Here is a 24,394-nt window from a genome sequence, read left to right on the forward strand (position 1 = left end):
AATTGACAGTATAATTTAACACTGCTCACCGTTGAAGAACTTGATTATGTCGGTGAAGTCCATGTTGTTGTCCCTGATGATCTCCCGGTAAACGGTGACCAGGGCGAGGGCCAGAAACAGAACGAAGTGTTGCGACGAGATCCTGGGAGCCACCCAGATCACCTCCCACACCGCAAACACGTCCTCATACAGGAGCTCTGCGTATTAATATACATGGATGATGAATTGGAAAACGGTGGACTTTACTCTTGTAAGAAGTAACAAGTGTGACGAGTTTATGGTGTCGTCCACTCACAGTTAACAGGTTTTCAGTATTGAGTTGTGCTTATAAATGTACTGTCATTCTGCAAACTGTTAATACATAGTGTGTGTGTGTGTGTGTGTGTGTGTGTGTGTGTGTGTGTGTGTGTGTGTGTGTGTGTGTGTGTGTGTGTTTGTGTGTGTGTCGTGCTGTCGGGAAGAAACCTAACTCCAAAATGTTCATTTTTCAGGAAATGAAAAATATATTTTTTTCAGGAAATTAAGAAAACCGTATATTTTTTAAAACAATGGAATACTGCCTCATCAAAGTTGGCGTGAACTTGTGACTATATATTGTCAATTACTTCCATGAGAGGGGGAGAGGTGGTGGAGTTAGTTGCTTTAGCTTTTGGAGGAGAGTCAAATGGAGTTAAGAGGTTTTGTCCAAAGCGTTTTTTACTATTTTCCATTGGTTCAATATTTTCGAAACAACACACAGACGTAAAGGGTGTAGCACTGATTTATGCAAAAAAAAAAAAAAAAGGCAAAAAAAGCAAAATGGAGTTAGGTGGTTTCCTTCTGACAGCAACGAATATATAAACATTATTTGACTCACTTTGTGCGAATGATTAGTAATTACAGTATTTACCACAGGCTTAGGGTCCATTACAGTCAGTCAGTTTAGACTAGCTTGCCCAGTCTGACTTTGAAGAGAGGGTGCAAAAACCAAGAAAAACAACAAAAGATAGCCTATAGTTTGGCAGCCCTTGTGCATGCAAGTGTCTGCTAAGCAGCAAACCACATGCAAGGCGGCCTTTGTCCCCCACTAGCACATCGGTAAAACTGTTCTCACCTATCGTCCCCAACCCCACCCCCCCACGATGCTAATTTGCCCAGTCAATCGTTTAATCCACGCTTACGCGCCTGGTATTTACCTCTCTTGAAGTCCAACAAGAACCAGCGGTAGCAGAAGTAGAAATGGGTGTAGTCTCCATTCTGGTGCATCAGTTCAAACAGCTCAGAGTCCAGGATCTGAATGGAGGACAAGACAAGGGGAGGAGGTCAACTGAGTCATTGAGTTCCCAGCTAACATGTCCATCTGGGCCCAAGTGGGTTTTAACATGGGCTATGGGCATGGGTTTCCAAGTGGACCGTGCACCCAGTTTTCGAATTATACGTGACCCATGTAGGCCACACTTGTGTCCGCCCTCATTGTCTTCCGTCCTGTTTCTATGTTGTCCCCTGCTGTCGATTGTTCATTCCTACGGATAGGATGCAGTGCGCCACATTGGCGGTGTTTCCAGTTTTCTGTATAGTTTCTTCAAGTGTTCAAACTTTATGACTGGATAGCACTCGATCTGTAGAGTCCTACATTACTATCTCCTACGATCAAGGGTTAGGGTACTGTAGCATGCTGTTTTTCATCATTTTTGAGGATTTGAAAAAAATGAAAAAAACGATGGGTTATAGGCTATAACCCATCGTTTTTTTCATTTTTTAATTTTTTTTAAATCTTCAAAAATGATGAAAAACTGCGCGCTATAGTATGCCGTACGATATGGGCTATAGCCCACGGTCCAAAATGATGAGAAACGAGGCTAACTTTTTTTTTCAAAATTTCAAAAAACATGGGCTATAACCCATCGTTTTTGTCATTTCGTCATTTTTTTCAAATCTTCAAAAATGATGAAAAACTGCGCGCTATAGTATGCCGTACGATATGGGCTATAGCCCACGGTCCAAAATGATGAGAAACGAGGCTAACTTTTTTTTTCAAAATTTCAAAAAACATGGGCTATAACCCATCGTTTTTGTCATTTCGTCATTTTTTTCAAATCTTCAAAAATGATGAAAAACTGCGCGCTATAGTATGCCGTACGATATGGGCTATAGCCCACGGTCCAAAATGATGAGAAACGAGGCTAACTTTTTTTTTCAAAATTTCAAAAAACATGGGCTATAACCCATCGTTTTTGTCATTTCGTCATTTTTTTCAAATCTTCAAAAATGATGAAAAACTGCGCGCTATAGTATGCCGTACGATATGGGCTATAGCCCACCGTCCAAAATGATGAGAAACGAGGCTAACTTTTTTTTCCAAAATTTCAAAAAACATGGGCTATAACCCATCGTTTTTGTCATTTCGTCATTTTTTTCAAATCTTCAAAAATGATGAAAAACTGCGCGCTATAGTATGCCATACGATATGGGCTATAGCCCACGGTCCAAAATGATGAGAAACGAGGCTAACTTTTTTTTCAAAATTTCAAAAAACATGGGCTATAACCCATCGTTTTTGTCATTTCGTCATTTTTTTCAAATCTTCAAAAATGATGAAAAACTGCGCGCTATAGTATGCCGTACGATATGGGCTATAGCCCACGGTCCAAAATGATGAGAAACGAGGCTAACTTTTTTTTTCAAAATTTCAAAAAACATGGGCTATAACCCATCGTTTTTGTCATTTCGTCATTTTTTTCAAATCTTCAAAAATGATGAAAAACTGCGCGCTATAGTATGCCGTACGATATGGGCTATAGCCCACGGTCCAAAATGATGAGAAACGAGGCTAACTTTTTTTTTCAAAATTTCAAAAAACATGGGCTATAACCCATCGTTTTTGTCATTTCGTCATTTTTTTCAAATCTTCAAAAATGATGAAAAACTGCGCGCTATAGTATGCCGTACGATATGGGCTATAGCCCACGGTCCAAAATGATGAGAAACGAGGCTAACTTTTTTTTTCAAAATTTCAAAAAACATGGGTTATAACCCATCGTTTTTGTCATTTCGTCATTTTTTTCAAATCTTCAAAAATTATGAAAAACTGCGCGCTATAGTATGCCGTACGATATGGGCTATAGCCCACGGTCCAAAATGATGAGAAACGAGGCTAACTTTTTTTTTCAAAATTTCAAAAAACATGGGCTATAACCCATCGTTTTTGTCATTTCGTCATTTTTTTCAAATCTTCAAAAATGATGAAAAACTGCGCGCTATAGTATGCCTTACGATATGGGCTATAGCCCACGGTCCAAAATGATGAGAAACGAGGCTAACTTTTTTTTTCAAAATTTCAAAAAACATGGGCTATAACCCATCGTTTTTGTCATTTCGTCATTTTTTTCAAATCTTCAAAAATGATGAAAAACTGCGCGCTATAGTATGCCGTACGATATGGGCTATAGCCCACGGTCCAAAATGATGAGAAACGAGGCTAACTTTTTTTTTCAAAATTTCAAAAAACATGGGCTATAACCCATCGTTTTTGTCATTTCGTCATTTTTTTCAAATCTTCAAAAATGATGAAAAACTGCGCGCTATAGTATGCCGTACGATATGGGCTATAGCCCACGGTCCAAAATGATGAGAAACGAGGCTAACTTCTTTTTTCAAAATTTCAAAAAACATGGGCTATAACCCATCGTTTTTGTCATTTCGTCATTTCGTCATTTTTTTCAAATCTTCAAAAATGATGAAAAACTGCGCGCTATAGTATGCCGTACGATATGGGCTATAGCCCACGGTCCAAAATGATGAGAAACAAGGCTAACTTTTTTTTTCAAAATTTAAAAAAACATGGGCTATAACCCATCGTTTTTGTCATTTCGTCATTTTTTTCAAATCTTCAAAAATGATGAAAAACTGCGCGCTATAGTATGCCGTACGATATGGGCTATAGCCCACGGTCCAAAATGATGAGAAACGAGGCTAACTTTTTTTTTCAAAATTTCAAAAAACATGGGCTATAACCCATCGTTTTTGTCACTTCGTCATTTTTTTCAAATCTTCAAAAATGATGAAAAACTGCGCGCTATAGTATGCCGTACGATATGGGCTATAGCCCACGGTCCAAAATGATGAGAAACGAGGCTAACTTTATTTTTCAAAATTTCAAAAAACATGGGCTATAACCCATCGTTTTTGTCATTTCGTCATTTTTTTCAAATCTTCAAAAATGATGAAAAACTGCGCGCTATAGTATGCCGTACGATATGGGCTATAGCCCACGGTCCAAAATGATGAGAAACGAGGCTAACTTTTTTTTCCAAAATTTCAAAAAACATGGGCTATAACCCATCGTTTTTGTCATTTCGTCATTTTTTAAAAATCTTCAAAAATTATGAAAAACTGCGCGCTATAGTATGCCGTACGATATGGGCTATAGCCCACGGTCCAAAATGATGAGAAACGAGGCTAACTTTTTTTTTCAAAATTTCAAAAAACATGGGCTATAACCCATCGTTTTTGTCATTTCGTCATTTTTTTCAAATCTTCAAAAATGATGAAAAACTGCGCGCTATAGTATGCCGTACGATATGGGCTATAGCCCACGGTCCAAAATGATGAGAAACGAGGCTAACTTTTTTTTTCAAAATTTCAAAAAACATGGGCTATAACCCATCGTTTTTGTCATTTCGTCATTTTTTTCAAATCTTCAAAAATGATGAAAAACTGCGCGCTATAGTATGCCGTACGATATGGGCTATAGCCCACGGTCCAAAATGATGAGAAACGAGGCTAACTTTTTTTTTCAAAATTTCAAAAAACATGGGCTATAACCCATCGTTTTTGTCATTTCGTCATTTTTTTCAAATCTTCAAAAATGATGAAAAACTGCGCGCTATAGTATGCCGTACGATATGGGCTATAGCCCACGGTCCAAAATGATGAGAAACGAGGCTAACTTCTTTTTTCAAAATTTCAAAAAACATGGGCTATAACCCATCGTTTTTGTCATTTCGTCATTTTTTTCAAATCTTCAAAAATGATGAAAAACTGCGCGCTATAGTATGCCGTACGATATGGGCTATAGCCCACGGTCCAAAATGATGAGAAACGAGGCTAACTTTTTTTTTCAAAATTTCAAAAAACATGGGCTATAACCCATCGTTTTTGTCATTTCGTCATTTTTTTCAAATCTTCAAAAATGATGAAAAACTGCGCGCTATAGTATGCCGTACGATATGGGCTATAGCCCACGGTCCAAAATGATGAGAAACAAGGCTAACTTTTTTTTTCAAAATTTCAAAAAACATGGGCTATAACCCATCGTTTTTGTCATTTCGTCATTTTTTTCAAATCTTCAAAAATGATGAAAAACTGCGCGCTATAGTATGCCGTACGATATGGGCTATAGCCCACGGTCCAAAATGATGAGAAACGAGGCTAACTTTTTTTTTCAAAATTTCAAAAAACATGGGCTATAACCCATCGTTTTTGTCATTTCGTCATTTTTTTCAAATCTTCAAAAATGATGAAAAACTGCGCGCTATAGTATGCCGTACGATATGGGCTATAGCCCACGGTCCAAAATGATGAGAAACGAGGCTAACTTCTTTTTTCAAAATTTCAAAAAACATGGGCTATAACCCATCGTTTTTGTCATTTCGTCATTTTTTTCAAATCTTCAAAAATGATGAAAAACTGCGCGCTATAGTATGCCGTACGATATGGGCTATAGCCCACGGTCCAAAATGATGAGAAACGAGGCTAACTTTTTTTTTCAAAATTTCAAAAAACATGGGCTATAACCCATCGTTTTTGTCATTTCGTCTTTTTTTCAAATCTTCAAAAATGATGAAAAACTGCGCGCTATAGTATGCCGTACGATATGGGCTATAGCCCACGGTCCAAAATGATGAGAAACGAGGCTAACTTTTTTTTTCAAAATTTCAAAAAACATGGGCTATAACCCATCGTTTTTGTCATTTCGTCATTTTTTTCAAATCTTCAAAAATGATGAAAAACTGCGCGCTATAGTATGCCGTACGATATGGGCTATAGCCCACGGTCCAAAATGATGAGAAACGAGGCTAACTTTTTTTTTCAAAATTTCAAAAAACATGGGCTATAACCCATCGTTTTTGTCATTTCGTCATTTTTTTCAAATCTTCAAAAATGATGAAAAACTGCGCGCTATAGTATGCCGTACGATATGGGCTATAGCCCACGGTCCAAAATGATGAGAAACGAGGCTAACTTTTTTTTTCAAAATTTCAAAAAACATGGGCTATAACCCATCGTTTTTGTCATTTCGTCATTTTTTTCAAATCTTCAAAAATGATGAAAAACTGCGCGCTATAGTATGCCGTACGATATGGGCTATAGCCCACCGTCCAAAATGATGAGAAACGAGGCTAACTTTTTTTTCCAAAATTTCAAAAAACATGGGCTATAACCCATCGTTTTTGTCATTTCGTCATTTTTTTCAAATCTTCAAAAATGATGAAAAACTGCGCGCTATAGTATGCCATACGATATGGGCTATAGCCCACGGTCCAAAATGATGAGAAACGAGGCTAACTTTTTTTTCAAAATTTCAAAAAACATGGGCTATAACCCATCGTTTTTGTCATTTCGTCATTTTTTTCAAATCTTCAAAAATGATGAAAAACTGCGCGCTATAGTATGCCGTACGATATGGGCTATAGCCCACGGTCCAAAATGATGAGAAACGAGGCTAACTTTTTTTTTCAAAATTTCAAAAAACATGGGCTATAACCCATCGTTTTTGTCATTTCGTCATTTTTTTCAAATCTTCAAAAATGATGAAAAACTGCGCGCTATAGTATGCCGTACGATATGGGCTATAGCCCACGGTCCAAAATGATGAGAAACGAGGCTAACTTTTTTTTTCAAAATTTCAAAAAACATGGGCTATAACCCATCGTTTTTGTCATTTCGTCATTTTTTTCAAATCTTCAAAAATGATGAAAAACTGCGCGCTATAGTATGCCGTACGATATGGGCTATAGCCCACGGTCCAAAATGATGAGAAACGAGGCTAACTTTTTTTTTCAAAATTTCAAAAAACATGGGTTATAACCCATCGTTTTTGTCATTTCGTCATTTTTTTCAAATCTTCAAAAATTATGAAAAACTGCGCGCTATAGTATGCCGTACGATATGGGCTATAGCCCACGGTCCAAAATGATGAGAAACGAGGCTAACTTTTTTTTTCAAAATTTCAAAAAACATGGGCTATAACCCATCGTTTTTGTCATTTCGTCATTTTTTTCAAATCTTCAAAAATGATGAAAAACTGCGCGCTATAGTATGCCTTACGATATGGGCTATAGCCCACGGTCCAAAATGATGAGAAACGAGGCTAACTTTTTTTTTCAAAATTTCAAAAAACATGGGCTATAACCCATCGTTTTTGTCATTTCGTCATTTTTTTCAAATCTTCAAAAATGATGAAAAACTGCGCGCTATAGTATGCCGTACGATATGGGCTATAGCCCACGGTCCAAAATGATGAGAAACGAGGCTAACTTTTTTTTTCAAAATTTCAAAAAACATGGGCTATAACCCATCGTTTTTGTCATTTCGTCATTTTTTTCAAATCTTCAAAAATGATGAAAAACTGCGCGCTATAGTATGCCGTACGATATGGGCTATAGCCCACGGTCCAAAATGATGAGAAACGAGGCTAACTTCTTTTTTCAAAATTTCAAAAAACATGGGCTATAACCCATCGTTTTTGTCATTTCGTCATTTCGTCATTTTTTTCAAATCTTCAAAAATGATGAAAAACTGCGCGCTATAGTATGCCGTACGATATGGGCTATAGCCCACGGTCCAAAATGATGAGAAACAAGGCTAACTTTTTTTTTCAAAATTTAAAAAACATGGGCTATAACCCATCGTTTTTGTCATTTCGTCATTTTTTTCAAATCTTCAAAAATGATGAAAAACTGCGCGCTATAGTATGCCGTACGATATGGGCTATAGCCCACGGTCCAAAATGATGAGAAACGAGGCTAACTTTTTTTTTCAAAATTTCAAAAAACATGGGCTATAACCCATCGTTTTTGTCACTTCGTCATTTTTTTCAAATCTTCAAAAATGATGAAAAACTGCGCGCTATAGTATGCCGTACGATATGGGCTATAGCCCACGGTCCAAAATGATGAGAAACGAGGCTAACTTTATTTTTCAAAATTTCAAAAAACATGGGCTATAACCCATCGTTTTTGTCATTTCGTCATTTTTTTCAAATCTTCAAAAATGATGAAAAACTGCGCGCTATAGTATGCCGTACGATATGGGCTATAGCCCACGGTCCAAAATGATGAGAAACGAGGCTAACTTTTTTTTCCAAAATTTCAAAAAACATGGGCTATAACCCATCGTTTTTGTCATTTCGTCATTTTTTAAAAATCTTCAAAAATTATGAAAAACTGCGCGCTATAGTATGCCGTACGATATGGGCTATAGCCCACGGTCCAAAATGATGAGAAACGAGGCTAACTTTTTTTTTCAAAATTTCAAAAAACATGGGCTATAACCCATCGTTTTTGTCATTTCGTCATTTTTTTCAAATCTTCAAAAATGATGAAAAACTGCGCGCTATAGTATGCCGTACGATATGGGCTATAGCCCACGGTCCAAAATGATGAGAAACGAGGCTAACTTTTTTTTCAAAATTTCAAAAAACATGGGCTATAACCCATCGTTTTTGTCATTTCGTCATTTTTTTCAAATCTTCAAAAATGATGAAAAACTGCGCGCTATAGTATGCCGTACGATATGGGCTATAGCCCACGGTCCAAAATGATGAGAAACGAGGCTAACTTTTTTTTTCAAAATTTCAAAAAACATGGGCTATAACCCATCGTTTTTGTCATTTCGTCATTTTTTTCAAATCTTCAAAAATGATGAAAAACTGCGCGCTATAGTATGCCGTACGATATGGGCTATAGCCCACGGTCCAAAATGATGAGAAACGAGGCTAACTTCTTTTTTCAAAATTTCAAAAAACATGGGCTATAACCCATCGTTTTTGTCATTTCGTCATTTTTTTCAAATCTTCAAAAATGATGAAAAACTGCGCGCTATAGTATGCCGTACGATATGGGCTATAGCCCACGGTCCAAAATGATGAGAAACGAGGCTAACTTTTTTTTTCAAAATTTCAAAAAACATGGGCTATAACCCATCGTTTTTGTCATTTCGTCATTTTTTTCAAATCTTCAAAAATGATGAAAAACTGCGCGCTATAGTATGCCGTACGATATGGGCTATAGCCCACGGTCCAAAATGATGAGAAACAAGGCTAACTTTTTTTTTCAAAATTTCAAAAAACATGGGCTATAACCCATCGTTTTTGTCATTTCGTCATTTTTTTCAAATCTTCAAAAATGATGAAAAACTGCGCGCTATAGTATGCCGTACGATATGGGCTATAGCCCACGGTCCAAAATGATGAGAAACGAGGCTAACTTTTTTTTTCAAAATTTCAAAAAACATGGGCTATAACCCATCGTTTTTGTCATTTCGTCATTTTTTTCAAATCTTCAAAAATGATGAAAAACTGCGCGCTATAGTATGCCGTACGATATGGGCTATAGCCCACGGTCCAAAATGATGAGAAACGAGGCTAACTTCTTTTTTCAAAATTTCAAAAAACATGGGCTATAACCCATCGTTTTTGTCATTTCGTCATTTTTTTCAAATCTTCAAAAATGATGAAAAACTGCGCGCTATAGTATGCCGTACGATATGGGCTATAGCCCACGGTCCAAAATGATGAGAAACGAGGCTAACTTTTTTTTTCAAAATTTCAAAAAACATGGGCTATAACCCATCGTTTTTGTCATTTCGTCTTTTTTTCAAATCTTCAAAAATGATGAAAAACTGCGCGCTATAGTATGCCGTACGATATGGGCTATAGCCCACGGTCCAAAATGATGAGAAACGAGGCTAACTTTTTTTTTCAAAATTTCAAAAAACATGGGCTATAACCCATCGTTTTTGTCATTTCGTCATTTTTTTCAAATCTTCAAAAATGATGAAAAACTGCGCGCTATAGTATGCCGTACGATATGGGCTATAGCCCACGGTCCAAAATGATGAGAAACGAGGCTAACTTTTTTTTTCAAAATTTCAAAAAACATGGGCTATAACCCATCGTTTTTGTCATTTCGTCATTTTTTTCAAATCTTCAAAAATGATGAAAAACTGCGCGCTATAGTATGCCGTACGATATGGGCTATAGCCCACGGTCCAAAATGATGAGAAACGAGGCTAACTTCTTTTTTCAAAATTTCAAAAAACATGGGCTATAACCCATCGTTTTTGTCATTTCGTCATTTTTTTCAAATCTTCAAAAATGATGAAAAACTGCGCGCTATAGTATGCCGTACGATATGGGCTATAGCCCACGGTCCAAAATGATGAGAAACGAGGCTAACTTTTTTTTTCAAAATTTCAAAAAACATGGGCTATAACCCATCGTTTTTGTCATTTCGTCATTTTTTTCAAATCTTCAAAAATGATGAAAAACTGCGCGCTATAGTATGCCGTACGATATGGGCTATAGCCCACGGTCCAAAATGATGAGAAACAAGGCTAACTTTTTTTTTCAAAATTTCAAAAAACATGGGCTATAACCCATCGTTTTTGTCATTTCGTCATTTTTTTCAAATCTTCAAAAATGATGAAAAACTGCGCGCTATAGTATGCCGTACGATATGGGCTATAGCCCACGGTCCAAAATGATGAGAAACGAGGCTAACTTTTTTTTTCAAAATTTCAAAAAACATGGGCTATAACCCATCGTTTTTGTCATTTCGTCATTTTTTTCAAATCTTCAAAAATGATGAAAAACTGCGCGCTATAGTATGCCGTACGATATGGGCTATAGCCCACGGTCCAAAATGATGAGAAACGAGGCTAACTTTTTTTCAAAATTTCAAAAAACATGGGCTATAACCCATCGTTTTTGTCATTTCGTCATTTTTTTCAAATCTTCAAAAATTATGAAAAACTGCGCGTTATAGTATGCCGTACGATATGGGCTATAGCCCACGGTCCAAAATGATGAGAAACGAGGCTAACTTTTTTTTTCAAAATTTCAAAAAACATGGGCTATAACCCATCGTTTTTGTCATTTCGTCATTTTTTTCAAATCTTCAAAAATGATGAAAAACTGCGCGCTATAGTATGCCGTACGATATGGGCTATAGCCCACGGTCCAAAATGATGAGAAACGAGGCTAACTTTTTTTTTCAAAATTTCAAAAAACATGGGCTATAACCCATCGTTTTTGTCATTTCGTCATTTTTTTCAAATCTTCAAAAATGATGAAAAACTGCGCGCTATAGTATGCCGTACGATATGGGCTATAGCCCACGGTCCAAAATGATGAGAAACGAGGCTAACTTTTTTTTTCAAAATTTCAAAAAACATGGGCTATAACCCATCGTTTTTGTCATTTCGTCATTTTTTTCAAATCTTCAAAAATGATGAAAAACTGCGCGCTATAGTATGCCGTACGATATGGGCTACAGCCCACGGTCCAAAATGATGAGAAACGAGGCTAACTTTTTTTTTCAAAATTTCAAAAAACATGGGCTATAACCCATCGTTTTTGTCATTTCGTCATTTTTTTCAAATCTTCAAAAATGATGAAAAACTGCGCGCTATAGTATGCCGTACGATATGGGCTATAGCCCACGGTCCAAAATGATGAGAAACGAGGCTAACTTTTTTTTTCAAAATTTCAAAAAACATGGGCTATAACCCATCGTTTTTGTCATTTCGTCATTTTTTTCAAATCTTCAAAAATGATGAAAAACTGCGCGCTATAGTATGCCGTACGATATGGGCTATAGCCCACGGTCCAAAATGATGAGAAACGAGGCTAACTTTTTTTTTCAAAATTTCAAAAAACATGGGTTATAACCCATCGTTTTTGTCATTTCGTCATTTTTTTCAAATCTTCAAAAATGATGAAAAACTGCGCGCTATAGTATGCCGTACGATATGGGCTATAGCCCACGGTCCAAAATGATGAGAAACGAGGCTAACCTTTTTTTTCAAAATTTCAAAAAACATGGGCTATAACCCATCGTTTTTGTCATTTCGTCATTTTTTTCAAATCTTCAAAAATGATGAAAAACTGCGCGCTATAGTATGCCGTACGATATGGGCTATAGCCCACGGTCCAAAATGATAAGAAACGAGGCTAACTTTTTTTTTCAAAATTTCAAAAACATGGGCTATAACCCATCGTTTTTGTCATTTCGTCATTTTTTTCAAATCTTCAAAAATGATGAAAAACTGCGTGCTATAGTATGCTCACGATATGGGCTATAGCCCACGGTCCAAAATGATGAGAAACGAGGCTAACTTTATTTTTCAAAATTTCAAAAAACATGGGCTATAACCCATCGTTTTTGTCATTTCGTCATTTTTTTCAAATCTTCAAAAATGATGAAAAACTGCGCGCTATAGTATGCCGTACGATATGGGCTATAGCCCACGGTCCAAAATGATGAGAAACGAGGCTAACTTTTTTTTTCAAAATTTCAAAAAACATGGGCTATAACCCATCGTTTTTGTCATTTTGTCATTTTTTTCAAATCTTCAAAAATGATGAAAAACTGCACGCTATAGTATGCCGTACGATATGGGCTATAGCCCACGGTCCAAAATGATGAGAAACGAGGCTAACTTTTTTTTCCAAAATTTCAAAAAACATGGGCTATAACCCATCGTTTTTGTCATTTCGTCATTTTTTTCAAATCTTCAAAAATGATGAAAAACTGCGCCCTATAGTATGCCGTACGATATGGGCTATAGCCCACGGTCCAAAATGATGAGAAACGAGGCTAACTTTTTTTTTCAAAATTTCAAAAAACATGGGCTATAACCCATCGTTTTTGTCATTTCGTCATTTTTTTCAAATCTTCAAAAATGATGAAAAACTGCGCGCTATAGTATGCCGTACGATATGGGCTATAGCCCACGGTCCAAAATGATGAGAAACGAGGCTAACCTTTTTTTTCAAAATTTCAAAAAACATGGGCTATAACCCATCGTTTTTGTCATTTCGTCATTTTTTTCAAATCTTCAAAAATGATGAAAAACTGCGCGCTATAGTATGCCGTACGATATGGGCTATAGCCCACGGTCCAAAATGATAAGAAACGAGGCTAACTTTTTTTTCAAAATTTCAAAAAACATGGGCTATAACCCATCGTTTTTGTCATTTCGTCATTTTTTTCAAATCTTCAAAAATGATGAAAAACTGCGCGCTATAGTATGCTCACGATATGGGCTATAGCCCACGGTCCAAAATGATGAGAAACGAGGCTAACTTTATTTTTCAAAATTTCAAAAAACATGGGCTATAACCCATCGTTTTTGTCATTTCGTCATTTTTTTCAAATCTTCAAAAATGATGAAAAACTGCGCGCTATAGTATGCCGTACGATATGGGCTATAGCCCACGGTCCAAAATGATGAGAAACGAGGCTAACTTTTTTTTTCAAAATTTCAAAAAACATGGGCTATAACCCATCGTTTTTGTCATTTTGTCATTTTTTTCAAATCTTCAAAAATGATGAAAAACTGCGCGCTATAGTATGCCGTACGATATGGGCTATAGCCCACGGTCCAAAATGATGAGAAACGAGGCTAACTTTTTTTTCCAAAATTTCAAAAAACATGGGCTATAACCCATCGTTTTTGTCATTTCGTCATTTTTTTCAAATCTTCAAAAATGATGAAAAACTGCGCCCTATAGTATGCCGTACGATATGGGCTATAGCCCACGGTCCAAAATGATGAGAAACGAGGCTAACTTTTTTTTTCAAAATTTCAAAAAACATGGGCTATAACCCATCGTTTTTGTCATTTCGTCATTTTTTTCAAATCTTCAAAAATGATGAAAAACTGCGCGCTATAGTATGCCGTACGATATGGGCTATAGCCCACGGTCCAAAATGATGAGAAACGAGGCTAACTTTTTTTTTCAAAATTTCAAAAAACATGGGCTATAACCCATCGTTTTTGTCATTTCGTCATTTTTTTCAAATCTTCAAAAATTATGAAAAACTGCGCGCTATAGTATGCCGTACGATATGGGCTATAGCCCACGGTCCAAAATGATGAGAAACGAGGCTAACTTTATTTTTCAAAATTTCAAAAAACATGGGCTATAACCCATCGTTTTTGTCATTTCGTCATTTTTTTCAAATCTTCAAAAATGATGAAAAACTGCGCGCTATAGTATGCCGTACGATATGGGCTATAGCCCACGGTCCAAAATGATGAGAAACGAGGCTAACTTTTTTTTCCAAAATTTCAAAAAACATGGGCTATAACCCATCGTTTTTGTCATTTCGTCATTTTTTAAAAATCTTCAAAAATGATGAAAAACTGCGCGCTATAGTATGCCGTACGATATGGGCTATAGCCCACGGTCCAAAATGATGAGAAACGAGGCTAACTTTATTTTTCAAAATTTCAAAAAACATGGGCTATAACCCATCGTTTTTGTCATTTCGTCATTTTTTTCAAATCTTCAAAAATGATGAAAAACTGCGCGCTATAGTATGCCGTACGATATGGGCTATAGCCCACGGTCCAAAATGATGAGAAACGAGGCTAACTTTTTTTTCCAAAATTTCAAAAAACATGGGCTATAACCCATCGTTTTTGTCATTTCGTCATTTTTTAAAAATCTTCAAAAATTATGAAAAACTGCGCGCTATAGTATGCCGTACGATATGGGCTATAGCCCACGGTCCAAAATGATGAGAAACGAGGCTAACTTCTTTTTTCAAAATTTCAAAAAACATGGGCTATAACCCATCGTTTTTGTCATTTCGTCATTTTTTTCAAATCTTCAAAAATGATGAAAAACTGCGCGCTATAGTATGCCGTACGATATGGGCTATAGCCCACGGTCCAAAATGATGAGAAACGAGGCTAACTTTTTTTTTCAAAATTTCAAAAAACATGGGCTATAACCCATCGTTTTTGTCATTTCGTCATTTTTTTCAAATCTTCAAAAATGATGAAAAACTGCGCGCTATAGTATGCCGTACGATATGGGCTACAGCCCACGGTCCAAAATGATGAGAAACGAGGCTAACTTTTTTTTTCAAAATTTCAAAAAACATGGGCTATAACCCATCGTTTTTGTCATTTCGTCATTTTTTTCAAATCTTCAAAAATGATGAAACACTGCGCGCTATAGTATGCCGTACGATATGGGCTATAGCCCACGGTCCAAAATGATGAGAAACGAGGCTAACTTTTTTTTTCAAAATTTCAAAAAACATGGGCTATAACCCATCGTTTTTGTCATTTCGTCATTTTTTTCAAATCTTCAAAAATGATGAAAAACTGCGCGCTATAGTATGCCGTACGATATGGGCTATAGCCCACGGTCCAAAATGATGAGAAACGAGGCTAACCTTTTTTTTCAAAATTTCAAAAAACATGGGCTATAACCCATCGTTTTTGTCATTTCGTCATTTTTTAAAAATCTTCAAAAATTATGAAAAACTGCGCGCTATAGTATGCCGTACGATATGGGCTATAGCCCACGGTCCAAAATGATGAGAAACGAGGCTAACTTTATTTTTCAAAATTTCAAAAAACATGGGCTATAACCCATCGTTTTTGTCATTTCGTCATTTTTTTCAAATCTTCAAAAATGATGAAAAACTGCGCGCTATAGTATGCCGTACGATATGGGCTATAGCCCACGGTCCAAAATGATGAGAAACGAGGCTAACTTTTTTTTCCAAAATTTCAAAAAACATGGGCTATAACCCATCGTTTTTGTCATTTCGTCATTTTTTAAAAATCTTCAAAAATTATGAAAAACTGCGCGCTATAGTATGCCGTACGATATGGGCTATAGCCCACGGTCCAAAATGATGAGAAACGAGGCTAACTTCTTTTTTCAAAATTTCAAAAAACATGGGCTATAACCCATCGTTTTTGTCATTTCGTCATTTTTTTCAAATCTTCAAAAATGATGAAAAACTGCGCGCTATAGTATGCCGTACGATATGGGCTATAGCCCACGGTCCAAAATGATGAGAAACGAGGCTAACTTTTTTTTTTCAAAATTTCAAAAAACATGGGCTATAACCCATCGTTTTTGTCATTTCGTCATTTTTTTCAAAAGGCCCATGAATTAGAGGATAAAGCTCACATGTTACCCAAATAGTTAAATACACAAAAGCTAAGGCACTGGTGTCGGACTTCTGGTTTACCGGAACGGGGTTCAACTCCCTGCAGTGCCCTGCTCAATGTGTTGTATTTACCGGAAAAATTGAGTGTTGCGGAGGATGAGAAACATTAGCAAATTTCGTCATTTTTTTCAAATCTTCAAAAATGATGAAAAACTGCGCGCTATAGTATGCCGTACGATATGGGCTATAGCCCACGGTCCAAAATGATGAGAAACGAGGCTAACTTTTTTTTTCAAAATTTCAAAAAACATGGGCTATAACCCATCGTTTTTGTCATTTCGTAATTTTTTACAAATCTTCAAAAACGATGAAAAACTGCGCGCTATAGTATGCCGTACGATATGGGCTATAGCCCACGGTCCAAAATTATGAGAAACGAGGCTAACTTTTTTTTTCAAAATTTCAAAAAACATGGGCTATAACCCATCGTTTTTGTCATTTCGTCATTTTTTTCAAATCTTCAAAAATGATGAAAAACTGCGCGCTATAGTATGCCGTACGATATGGGCTATAGCCCACGGTCCAAAATGATGAGAAACGAGGCTAATATCGTACGGCATACTATAGCGCGCAGTTTTTCATCATTTTTGAAGATTTGAAAAAAATGACGAAATGACAAAAACGATGGGTTATAGCCCATGTTTTTTGAAAATTTGAAAAAAAAAGTTAGCCTCGTTTCTCATCATTTTGGACCGTGGGCTATAGCCCATATCGTACGGCATACTATAGCGCGCAGTTTTCATCATTTTTGAAGATTTGAAAAAAATGACGAAATGACAAAAACGATGGGTTATAGCCCATGTTTTTTGAAATTTTGAAAAAAAGAGTTAGCCTCGTTTCTCATCATTTTGGACCGTGGGCTATAGCCCATATCGTACGGCATACTATAGCGCGCAGTTTTTCATCATTTTTGATGATTTGAAAAAAATGACGAAATGACAAAAACGATGGGTTATAGCCCATGTTTTTTGAAATTTTGAAAAAAAAAGTTAGCCTCGTTTCTCATCATTTTGGACCGTGGGCTATAGCCCATATCGTACGGCATACTATAGCGCGCAGTTTTTCATAATTTTTGAAGATTTGAAAAAAATGACGAAATGACAAAAACGATGGGTTATAGCCCATGTTTTTTGAAATTTTGAAAAAAAAAGTTAGCCTCGTTTCTCATCATTTTGGACCGTGGGCTATAGCCCATATCGTACGGCATACTATAGCGCGCAGTTTTTCATCATTTTTGAAGATTTGAAAAAAATGACGAAATGACAAAAACGATGGGTTATAGCCCATGTTTTTTGAAAATTTGAAAAAAAAAGTTAGCCTCGTTTCTCATCATTTTGGACCGTGGGCTATAGCCCATATCGTACGGCATACTATAGCGCGCAGTTTTCATCATTTTTGAAGATTTGAAAAAAATGACGAAATGACAAAAACGATGGGTTATAGCCCATGTTTTTTGAAATTTTGAAAAAAAAAGTTAGCCTCGTTACTCATCATTTTGGACCGTGGGCTATAGCCCATATCGTACGGCATACTATAGCGCGCAGTTTTTCATCATTTTTGATGATTTGAAAAAAATGACGAAATGACAAAAACGATGGGTTATAGCCCATGTTTTTTGAAATTTTGAAAAAAAAAGTTAGCCTCGTTTCTCATCATTTTGGACCGTGGGCTATAGCCCATATCGTACGGCATACTATAGCGCGCAGTTTTTCATCATTTTTGAAGATTTGAAAAAAATGACGAAATGACAAAAACGATGGGTTATAGCCCATGTTTTTTGAAATTTTGAAAAAAAAAGTTAGCCTCGTTTCTCATCATTTTGGACCGTGGGCTATAGCCCATATCGTACGGCATACTATAGCGCGCAGTTTTTCATCATTTTTGATGATTTGAAAAAAATGACGAAATGACAAAAACGATGGGTTATAGCCCATGTTTTTTGAAATTTTGAAAAAAAAAGTTAGCCTCGTTTCTCATCATTTTGGACCGTGGGCTATAGCCCATATCGTACGGCATACTATAGCGCGCAGTTTTTCATCATTTTTGAAGATTTGAAAAAAATGACGAAATGACAAAAACGATGGGTTATAGCCCATGTTTTTTGAAATTTTGAAAAAAAAAGTTAGCCTCGTTTCTCATCATTTTGGACCGTGGGCTATAGCCCATATCGTACGGCATACTATAGCGCGCAGTTTTTCATCATTTTTGATGATTTGAAAAAAATGACGAAATGACAAAAACGATGGGTTATAGCCCATGTTTTTTGAAATTTTGAAAAAAAAAGTTAGCCTCGTTTCTCATCATTTTGGACCGTGGGCTATAGCCCATATCGTACGGCATACTATAGCGCGCAGTTTTTCATCATTTTTGAAGATTTGAAAAAAATGACGAAATGACAAAAACGATGGGTTATAGCCCATGTTTTTTGAAATTTTGAAAAAAAAAGTTAGCCTCGTTTCTCATCATTTTGGACCGTGGGCTATAGCCCATATCGTACGGCATACTATAGCGCGCAGTTTTTCATCATTTTTGAAGATTTGAAAAAAATGACGAAATGACAAAAACGATGGGTTATAGCCCATGTTTTTTGAAAATTTGAAAAAAAAAGTTAGCCTCGTTTCTCATCATTTTGGACCGTGGGCTATAGCCCATATCGTACGGCATACTATAGCGCGCAGTTTTCATCATTTTTGAAGATTTGAAAAAAATGACGAAATGACAAAAACGATGGGTTATAGCCCATGTTTTTTGAAATTTTGAAAAAAAAAGTTAGCCTCGTTTCTCATCATTTTGGACCGTGGGCTATAGCCCATATCGTACGGCATACTATAGCGCGCAGTTTTTCATCATTTTTGAAGATTTGAAAAAAATGACGAAATGACAAAAACGATGGGTTATAGCCCATGTTTTTTGAAATTTTGAAAAAAAAAGTTAGCCTCGTTTCTCATCATTTTGGACCGTGGGCTATAGCCCATATCGTACGGCATACTATAGCGCGCAGTTTTTCATCATTTTTGATGATTTGAAAAAAATGACGAAATGACAAAAACGATGGGTTATAGCCCATGTTTTTTGAAATTTTGAAAAAAAAAGTTAGCCTCGTTTCTCATCATTTTGGACCGTGGGCTATAGCCCATATCGTACGGCATACTATAGCGCGCAGTTTTTCATCATTTTTGAAGATTTGAAAAAAATGACGAAATGACAAAAACGATGGGTTATAGCCCATGTTTTTTGAAATTTTGAAAAAAAAAGTTAGCCTCGTTTCTCATCATTTTGGACCGTGGGCTATAGCCCATATCGTACGGCATACTATAGCGCGCAGTTTTTCATCATTTTTGAAGATTTGAAAAAAATGACGAAATGACAAAAACGATGGGTTATATCCCATGTTTTTTGAAATGTTGAAAAAAAAAGTTAGCCTCGTTTCTCATCATTTTGGACCGTGGGCTATAGCCCATATCGTACGGCATACTATAGCACGCAGTTTTTCATCATTTTTGAAGATTTTAAAAAAAATGACGAAATGACAAAAACGATGGGTTATAGCCCATGTTTTTTGAAATTTTGAAAAAAAAAGTTAGCCTCGTTTCTCATCATTTTGGACCGTGGGCTATAGCCCATATCGTACGGCATACTATAGCGCGCAGTTTTTCATCATTTTTGAAGATTTGAAAAAAATGACGAAATGACAAAAACGATGGGTTATAGCCCATGTTTTTTGAAATTTTGAAAAAAAAAGTTAGCCTCGTTTCTCATCATTTTGGACCGTGGGCTATAGCCCATATCGTACGGCATACTATAGCGTGCAGTTTTTCATCATTTTTGAAGATTTGAAAAAAATTACGAAATGACAAAAACGATGGGTTATAGCCCATGTTTTTTGAAATTTTGAAAAAAAAAGTTTGCCTCGTTTCTCATCATTTTGGACCGTGGGCTATAGCCCATATCGTACGGCATACTATAGCGCGCAGTTTTTCATCATTTTTGAAGATTTGAAAAAAATGACGAAATGACAAAAACGATGGGTTATAGCCCATGTTTTTTGAAATTTTGAAAAAAAAGGTTAGCCTCGTTTCTCATCATTTTGGACCGTGGGCTATAGCCCATATCGTACGGCATACTATAGCGCGCAGTTTTTCATCATTTTTGAAGATTTGAAAAAAATGACGAAATGACAAAAACGATGGGTTATAGCCCATGTTTTTTGAAATTTTGAAAAAAGAAGTTAGCCTCGTTTCTCATCATTTTGGACCGTGGGCTATAGCCCATATCGTACGGCATACTATAGCGCGCAGTTTTTCATCATTTTTGAAGATTTGAAAAAAATTACGAAATGACAAAAACGATGGGTTATAGCCCATGTTTTTTGAAATTTTGAAAAAAAAAGTTAGCCTCGTTTCTCATCATTTTGGACCGTGGGCTATAGCCCATATCGTACGGCATACTATAGCGCGCAGTTTTTCATCATTTTTGAAGATTTGAAAAAATTACGAAATGACAAAAACGATGGGTTATAGCCCATGTTTTTTGAAATTTTGAAAAAAAAAGTTAGCCTCGTTTCTCATCATTTTGGACCGTGGGCTATAGCCCATATCGTACGGCATACTATAGTGAGCAGTTTTTCATCATTTTTGAAGATTTGAAAAAAATGACGAAATGACAAAAACGATGGGTTATAGCCCATGTTTTTTGAAAATTTGAAAAAAAAAGTTAGCCTCGTTTCTCATCATTTTGGACCGTGGGCTATAGCCCATATCGTACGGCATACTATAGCGCGCAGTTTTTCATCATTTTTGAAGATTTGAAAATAATGACGAAATGACAAAAACGATGGGTTATAGCCCATGTTTTTTGAAATTTTGAAAAAAAAAGTTAGCCTCGTTTCTCATCATTTTGGACCGTGGGCTATAGCCCATATCGTACGGCATACTATAGCGCGCAGTTTTTCATCATTTTTGAAGATTTGAAAAAAATGACGAAATGACAAAAACGATGGGTTATAGCCCATGTTTTTTGAAATTTTGAAAAAAAAAGTTAGCCTCGTTTCTCATCATTTTGGACCGTGGGCTATAGCCCATATCGTACGGCATACTATAGCGCGCAGTTTTTCATCATTTTTGAAGATTTGAAAAAAATGACGAAATGACAAAAACGATGGGTTATAGCCCATGTTTTTTGAAATTTTGAAAAAAAAAGTTAGCCTCGTTTCTCATCATTTTGGACCGTGGGCTATAGCCCATATCGTACGGCATACTATAGCGCGCAGTTTTTCATCATTTTTGAAGATTTGAAAAAAATGACGAAATGACAAAAACGATGGGTTATAGCCCATGTTTTTTGAAATTTTGAAAAAAAAAGTTAGCCTCGTTTCTCATCATTTTGGACCGTGGGCTATAGCCCATATCGTACGGCATACTATAGCGCGCAGTTTTTCATCATTTTTGAAGATTTGAAAAAAATGACGAAATGACAAAAACGATGGGTTATAGCCCATGTTTTTTGAAATTTTGAAAAAAAAAGTTAGCCTCGTTTCTCATCATTTTGGACCGTGGGCTATAGCCCATATCGTACGGCATACTATAGCGCGCAGTTTTTCATCATTTTTGAAGATTTGAAAAAAATGACGAAATGACAAAAACGATGCGTTATATAGCCCATGTTTTTTGAAATTTTGAAAAAAAAAGTTAGCCTCGTTTCTCATCATTTTGGACCGTGGGCTATAGCCCATATCGTACGGCATACTATAGGGCGCAGTTTTTCATCATTTTTGAAGATTTGAAAAAAATGACGAAATGACAAAAACGATGGGTTATAGCCCATGTTTTTTGAAATTTTGAAAAAAAAAGTTAGCCTCGTTTCTCATCATTTTGGACCGTGGGCTATAGCCCATATCGTACGGCATACTATAGCGCGCAGTTTTTCATCATTTTTGAAGATTTGAAAAAAATGACGAAATGACAAAAACGATGGGTTATAGCCCATGTTTTTTGAAATTTTGAAAAAAAAGGTTAGCCTCGTTTCTCATCATTTTGGACCGTGGGCTATAGCCCATATCGTACGGCATACTATAGCGCGCAGTTTTTCATCATTTTTGAAGATTTGAAAAAAATGACGAAATGACAAAAACGATGGGTTATAGCCCATGTTTTTTGAAATTTTGAAAAAAGAAGTTAGCCTCGTTTCTCATCATTTTGGACCGTGGGCTATAGCCCATATCGTACGGCATACTATAGCGCGCAGTTTTTCATCATTTTTGAAGATTTGAAAAAAATGAAAAAATGACAAAAACGATGGGTTATAGCCCATGTTTTTTGAAATTTTGAAAAAAAAAGTTAGCCTCGTTTCTCATCATTTTGGACCGTGGGCTATAGCCCATATCGTACGGCATACTATAGCGCGCAGTTTTTCATCATTTTTGAAGATTTGAAAAAAATGACGAAATGACAAAAACGATGGGTTATAGCCCATGTTTTTTGAAATTTTGAAAAAAAAAGTTAGCCTCGTTTCTCATCATTTTGGACCGTGGGCTATAGCCCATATCGTACGGCATAGTATAGCGCGCAGTTTTTCATCATTTTTGAAGATTTGAAAAAAATGACGAAATGACAAAAATGATGGGTTATAGCCCATGTTTTTTGAAATTTTGAAAAAAAAAGTTAGCCTCGTTTCTCATCATTTTGGACCGTGGGCTATAGCCCATATCGTACGGCATACTATAGCGCGCAGTTTTTCATCATTTTTGAAGATTTGAAAAAAATGACGAAATGACAAAAACGATGGGTTATAGCCCATGTTTTTTGAAATTTTGAAAAAAAAAGTTAGCCTCGTTTCTCATCATTTTGGACCGTGGGCTATAGCCCATATCGTACGGCATACTATAGCGCTCAGTTTTTCATCATTTTTGAAGATTTGAAAAAAATGACGAAATGACAAAAACGATGGGTTATAGCCCATGTTTTTTGAAATTTTGAAAAAAAAAGTTAGCCTCGTTTCTCATCATTTTGGACCGTGGGCTATAGCCCATATCGTACGGCATACTATAGCGCGCAGTTTTTCATCATTTTTGAAGATTTGAAAAAAATGACGAAATGACAAAAACGATGGGTTATAGCCCATGTTTTTTGAAATTTTGAAAAAAAAAGTTAGCCTCGTTTCTCATCATTTTGGACCGTGGGCTATAGCCCATATCGTACGGCATACTATAGCGCGCAGTTTTTCATCATTTTTGAAGATTTGAAAAAAATGACGAAATGACAAAAACGATGGGTTATAGCCCATGTTTTTTGAAATTTTGAAAAAAAAAGTTAGCCTCGTTTCTTATCATTTTGGACCGTGGGCTATAGCCCATATCGTACGGCATACTATAGCGCGCAGTTTTTCATCATTTTTGAAGATTTGAAAAAAATGACGAAATGACAAAAACGATGGGTTATAGCCCATGTTTTTTGAAATTTTGAAAAAAAAAGTTAGCCTCGTTTCTCATCATTTTGGACCGTGGGCTATAGCCCATATCATACGGCATACTATAGCGCGCAGTTTTTCATCATTTTTAAAGATTTGAAAAAAATTACGAAATGACAAAAACGATGGGTTATAGCCCATGTTTTTTGAAATTTTGAAAAAAAAAGTTAGCCTCGTTTCTCATCATTTTGGACCGTGGGCTATAGCCCATATCGTACGGCATACTATAGCGCGCAGTTTTTCATCATTTTTGAAGATTTGAAAAAAATGCCGAAATGACAAAAACGATGGGTTATAGCCCATGTTTTTTGAAATTTTGAAAAAAAAAGTTAGCCTCGTTTCTCATAATTTTGGACCGTGGGCTATAGCCCATATCGTACGGCATACTATAGCGCGCAGTTTTTCATCATTTTTGAAGATTTGTAAAAAATGACGAAATGACAAAAACGATGGGTTATAGCCCATGTTTTTTGAAATTTTGAAAAAAAAAGTTAGCCTCGTTTCTCATCATTTTGGACCGTGGGCTATAGCCCATATCGTACGGCATACTATAGCGCGCAGTTTTTCATCATTTTTGAAGATTTGTAAAAAATGACGAAATGACAAAAACGATGGGTTATAGCCCATGTTTTTTGAAATTTTGATAAAAAAAGTTAGCCTCGTTTCTCATAATTTTGGACCGTGGG

The 24,394-nt window shown here is 36.3% G+C and overlaps 2 protein-coding genes across 2 annotated transcripts in view; one reads left to right on the forward strand and one right to left on the reverse strand.

Annotated features, from left to right (window-relative positions):
* The window catches only part of tpst1 (tyrosylprotein sulfotransferase 1), a 224,171-nt gene that overhangs the window by 85,185 nt on the left and 114,592 nt on the right, over positions 1 to 24,394 (forward strand). The window lies entirely within an intron of this gene.
* Positions 1 to 24,394, reverse strand: part of sgsm2 (small G protein signaling modulator 2) — a gene marked incomplete at both ends in the record, with an annotated part of 132,013 nt that overhangs the window by 804 nt on the left and 106,815 nt on the right. Inside the window, 2 exon segments of the mRNA XM_080771550.1 lie at positions 30 to 197; positions 1,176 to 1,272. Of these exon segments, the coding sequence (XP_080627676.1) occupies positions 30 to 197; positions 1,176 to 1,272 (265 nt within the window).

The sequence above is a fragment of the Protomyctophum bolini genome (assembly GCF_963924005.1).
Source record: "Protomyctophum bolini genome assembly, chromosome: 9".
NCBI classification, from domain to species: domain Eukaryota; kingdom Metazoa; phylum Chordata; class Actinopteri; order Myctophiformes; family Myctophidae; genus Protomyctophum; species Protomyctophum bolini.